At 31.8% G+C, this 5382-nt stretch overlaps 1 protein-coding gene across 4 annotated transcripts in view; it reads left to right on the top strand.

Moving 5' to 3' along the window:
- The window catches only part of LOC110038935 (probable bifunctional methylthioribulose-1-phosphate dehydratase/enolase-phosphatase E1), a 63639-nt gene that overhangs the window by 34944 nt on the left and 23313 nt on the right, over positions 1-5382 (top strand). For 2 of the 4 annotated variants that reach the window (XM_020743863.1, XM_020743862.1), the window contains 4 exons: positions 964-1140; positions 1369-1524; positions 2107-2256; positions 2328-2429. In XM_020743863.1, coding sequence (XP_020599522.1) covers positions 964-1140; positions 1369-1524; positions 2107-2256; positions 2328-2429 — 585 coding nt within the window. Of the gene's footprint in view, positions 1-963; positions 1141-1368; positions 1525-2106; positions 2257-2327; positions 2430-2542; positions 2600-5382 lie in introns of all 4 variants that reach the window. The other 2 variants (XM_020743865.1, XM_020743864.1) reach the window with 2 other exon arrangements.

Here is a 5382-nt window from a genome sequence, read left to right as displayed (position 1 = left end):
TGATCTTAATCGAGAGTTATCTTAAGTGATTCCGATTATTTAAGATGTAATTAACTATAGGGGCTTGCCTCTATAGGGAACCAGGAACCCAGATAAAATAAACCCTATCTAATTTTTATGTTAGATAGGGGAACTTGTTGGCCTTTTTATAAAATATTTCGCAGATCAAAACGGATGTCACAAATTGTTTAGTCTAGATGATTAAATCCCTATTACAAGTAATATATTTATTCTTCGGGATAAGTGTATTGCTTGTAGTATTGTATTAAATCATCTAAACTATTTGAAAATGTGAGACTCGTTTGGTCCCACTTATTTTAAAAATTAAAAAACGTTACTTCTTTATATTTATATTTAAATTATTTTCAAAATCCCAAAATCATCACCTTTTCAAACTACGAAAGTGAAGTTGAACAATAAAACGGCCGACAATCCTCTTTTTGTTTCCTCACTTCAATTAATTGTTGTACCTAAATACCTTTCTTAAAGTGCAATATCAACAATAGAAATGTATAAAAACAATCATAAATTATGGTTAACTTTTTCATGCATCATGGCCTCGGTCACACACCCTTCAATTTAATTTTGCTATTAGTTACTGTTATGTCCTTTATTATCGGCCCTCTGCCCGGGAAGTTATATCAGCAATAAGCAGATGAAAGCTAGTAAGGCCAAAAAAAAAAAAAAGTTTAGTTTGGTTATAATGTATCAAAAATAAATAAAATGTTATTTCTATAACATTTATTTTTGAGGTTTTCCTCTTTTTCTTGCAGCAGCTGTTTAATTTTATTCGGTTTTAATCATCTTTTATTGTACGCCCAAGCCTCACCAGTTCGCACTGTCCCTGTATAAGTGTTTCCTTGCCTGCTTCATGCATTCTGCAATTTCTTTGAGAAATCCAGTGCGGTTATACCAACATTTGTTTTAAAATTTTCTTTTTTTATTCCCTCTCGTTTTACTCAGGCAGAGTGTTATCATTATCTATTTGATGCTGCAATTAAGCTCCATCAGTTGGGAATTGATTGGACAAGTCCTAGCCACGGTTTTATTAAAAATGAATCATATCAGAGAGTAAGCAAAAGGAAGTTTGAAGTTTATGCAAATGCAGGACTTGCTTTTCAAGCTTCTAAACCATCAAGGGTAGGTTCCTTGGTTCGTTTCTAGATACACTCTTAAGATGCCATGGTTTAGAAAGAGGGCATAACCAGTATGTTATGATTATTCTTTATGTAATGGGAACAACATGTGGTATTCTTATATAGGAATAAACACACATTTGTCTCTTTTACCCTCAATTACTTTTTTCATTGATTTTATACATAACTGAACGGGGATTTTAATTTGCATTATACTTATGGTATGTTGCAGAAATGCATTGTACTTGACATTGAGGGGACAACAACGCCAATATCTTTTGTTACAGAAATTCTTTTTCCCTATGCGCGTGATAATGTGCGGAAGCATTTGATATCTACATATGACACCATAGAGACCAAAGATGACATTGAACTATTGCGTGCTCAAGTAATGGCTTACTTTTTTGCTATATTACTTTTCAGCTTCATCATTTTTTAAACAACCTTGTATTAGTTGCTTTGTAAAGGCATTTTGCTATGCTTGCTAGATGATCATTTTATTGCCAAGAAATCACATAAAAGATGACTTTTTTGCGTTAGTTTTAAAATGTTAATAATAACCTTCTGTTTCTTACAATTTATATACTATTAATCCACTGGCTTTCTCTCTGATAGCAATTTATTAATTTCATGATGTATTTATTAACTTAATTTGATTATTTTAAATTGATAAGGGTTAGGCTTTTTGTATGCTTTAAGCCTTTGCTTCTGGACATGCATCTGTTATTTGTAATATTCTAATATTTCTCTCTTTTTGGTAGTAAAATATTTTACTTAAATGCTGCCCCAGTCTTTTGAATGCATGTAAGCTACCAATTAAATCTTTCTATTCTGAATTTCTAACTGGCTAAGTGGATATTACACTTCTTATATCTTGAGTGCCATTAATTTGTTTTTGCAATTTAATGTAAAGCATTATTTCATTTTCTGTATATATATTATATTTTATTTTATTGGCAATTTGATACAGGTTCTGGATGATTTGGAGAAGGGTATTTTAGGTTGTACACCCATTCCACCTGATGATGCTGGGAAAGAAGAAGTGATCGAGTCCTTGGTAGTCAATGTTGAGGCAATGATAAAAGCTGATAGAAAAATCACAGCACTAAAACAGTTGCAGGTAATAAATCTACCAATCCTTACGTGGAGTGCTCATGTCCACAGTTATTGTTGTTTACTTGTTATTTTCAGGGACATATATGGAGAACTGGCTATGATAATAATGAATTGCAAGGCGTTGTTTTTAATGATGTTCCTGAAGCTCTTGAAAGATGGCATGATGGTGGCATCAAGGTATGATCAAAATATATGTTTGTGATGTTTTACTGCCAGAGTATGGTTTTCCTGAAACTCTTTAAATGGTTCCAATTGACTTAACTCGTAAGTAAAAGTTTTCTTGCCTTCAGAGAGAAGTCGCGTTAATGGTTCGCTTGGGATTCCTAATAGGTAAAAGCATTTAAGAGGTAAAACATCTGTTGAATAAGAGAGTGGACTGATGCGATTCTATTCCTTCTGCTGTGGCCCTTTTTTGGGGGTCCTTCTGCTATTTTTTTGTAGGCTCAGATGCAATTATTTGTGGAGTTTACTTGACTATTCGTTTTGGTGTCACCTGACTACGATTGTTCTATGGGACAAGCTCTTTATTTTGGAACTTAAAAAAAAACTCTTATGGCTCAATAAACATTAGTTTTAATATGCAAATCATTCCTCTTTTAAGATTTTAATCCTTGAACCAGTGTGAAACTTAAAGTATTCTGAAAGAGTTCTCCATTTATTTATGCGACACTAGCTCATTCATGATTCCTTTCTTTTTTTCTCTCCTCTTTTCCCGTTGTTCTCATCTCTTCTTTGTTTATTGTGTTCTATTGAAAATAAAATAGTTTTTTATGAGAGTTGTTATGTTCTATTTTAATTTTCTTGGACCAAATTTAAATAACTTGCATTACTTTCGGGGTTCATCCTTTAATTGTTGTAAATTTTATTTGAATTCCCAAATATTTTCAAATAAATTAGGGCTTTTTGTGATCAATTTTATTTCTTGTTTTTATTTTTGTTTTTAGAAACATATTTTTTTAGTGTATTTTCTACATATATTTTTCTTTAATATATTAACTTCTTTTTAAAAATACTAAAACAACATAGATGTTTTGAGTGTTTTAAAAAACCTAAATATATTTGTAACATGCCAAACATATGTTATTTCAAATCAAAGCATAAATAAAACATAATAGAGATAAAAAATAAAGAATAAAAAAATAGGGATGCCAAACAACTCAGGTTTTTATCATTTTTAGTCTTCATTGAAAGTAGCAAATAATTGTGTATGATTAATAGCTTGATTTTTAGCCAAATTCACATAGTTGTTGCACGGTTCATCATATCTACTTGTACATTTCGTATGGAAGTGCATTAGAATCCCCAAACCCTAAACCATTCTATATAATACTTCATGTTAAGCTTAATATTATGATAGTGTAATCTCCCATATTTTGTGGAAATTGATTATGTCTGAGTGTAATATCTTGTAAATTTTGTAAAACAAGTGAAATTACATGTGCTTGAAATGAATTAGAACTAATTTTACATGGAGGTGAGTAAGAGAAAATTAGAAGCTTCATATCAAAGCACATGAATTAATTTTTTCTTGAGACATGGAAAATATGACCCAATAATCTATATATTTTTACCAAATTAAAAATTAGGATATTGGAATATTTATTCTATAAAATATTTTGGTTTTTTTCATGCCTCAAAAATAATTATCATGGTCTTGTTAAGAATGCATATCACATTTTACTTTATAGTTTATTTTTTATTTTAGTACAAATAAATGGTAAAACTAATAAATAAAATATTTTATAAAGATTTGTGTTCTTCCAAAATTTTCCTAATTTATAAAACTGACACCAAAACACTTGAGATGAACTAGTCAACACACACACTTGAGTTACGGCCAAATCATTAAAAAATAAACAAATCATTGAGAACAAAATTTTATAATTTTGTCTCCTTCACCCTCCATCAGAATTTTTGAGGTAGTTTCAGGGTATTAACAAGATTATCATCTTTGTAATTTAATTTAAATAAAGTAAAAGAGAGTGACAAAAATCTAAGGTTCAACCTAAAGGATGGTGATGAGCACGTTGTTTATGAATCTATGAATGTGCTGCATGAAACAAATACATCGATTGATCCATTTCCTTTGTTATTGAGTTTATGGATGAAGTAAAAAAGTAGAATAATTCGCTAACCAACATTATGGAGTCAGCTAGCCACAAACTCTAAAATTCAATGCTGTAGGATATATGATAAATATCATAAAAAGTTGGTAGTTTGGATTATTTTAGTGGACTACCAAATGCAGGTCTCATATTTATCTGTGAATTCCCAATCTACTTTTAAAATTTCATATTGATGTAATAATTTGAGCATTTAGTTATTTAATATGTTGGCGCTGTTAAATCAACCTAGAGGGGTGGTTTCAAGCTTTGCTAGTTCAGCTTCTTGGGTACCTCTGGAAAATTTAAATCACTTGAAAAAAATGAATTAGTTGCTGCCATGAAACCTTAAATGTAGTATTTTTTTTTTTCGGGTGTAGTGTTTGGAAGACTAAATTAAAACTTTGAGAAGGATGAGACGCTTATTTGCAAATGCAAATATTTTAGTCCCTTGGCCAGAGTTGGGTGCAACTTACTTGGCTGCCCTTGGGCTCAACTTGTCCAACCTTTGGGTTACAATATCCTACCCCTTACCTTCTTGAAGTCTGGCAGACATTCTGGATGATTTAATCTTGGCCATTGCTATTGTTATCTAATGTGAGGCATTGATGTGATGTCCCATTTCAGTTATACGGGGGAGGGAAACAGAGCCAAAGTGAAGGAGCGGAAATGAAGAGTCGAATAGAGGGGAGAGAAAGCGAAGGGGGTCAGAATTTAAAGAGTTGAATTCACTAGAAATCATCGAAACTGACTTACATTTAGAGTCGAGCAGCTCTGATGCGAAGGAGAAGAAGACGCCGAGGTTTAGTGTAGGAGTCGTCGTTGAGCAGAAGAGGAGACGACGTCTTTGTCAAGCAGAGGAGGAGGCAACATCAATGTCGGCTGATTGAAGGAAAGGAAGGAGCCCTGGTGCATAGGAAGAAGACCTAATCACATAAGAAGAGGACTTTTGCATGATTTAGGGCTAGAACGAGGCTTTAAAGGTAAAATTTAATAATTTTATTTATTTAATAAGAAAATTATATATA

This window comes from Phalaenopsis equestris, unplaced genomic scaffold, assembly GCF_001263595.1.
Source record: "Phalaenopsis equestris unplaced genomic scaffold, ASM126359v1 Scaffold234382, whole genome shotgun sequence".
NCBI lineage: Eukaryota > Viridiplantae > Streptophyta > Magnoliopsida > Asparagales > Orchidaceae > Phalaenopsis > Phalaenopsis equestris.
The sequence above is the reverse complement of the archived record's forward strand: the minus strand, read 5'-3'. Positions and strand labels throughout refer to the sequence as shown.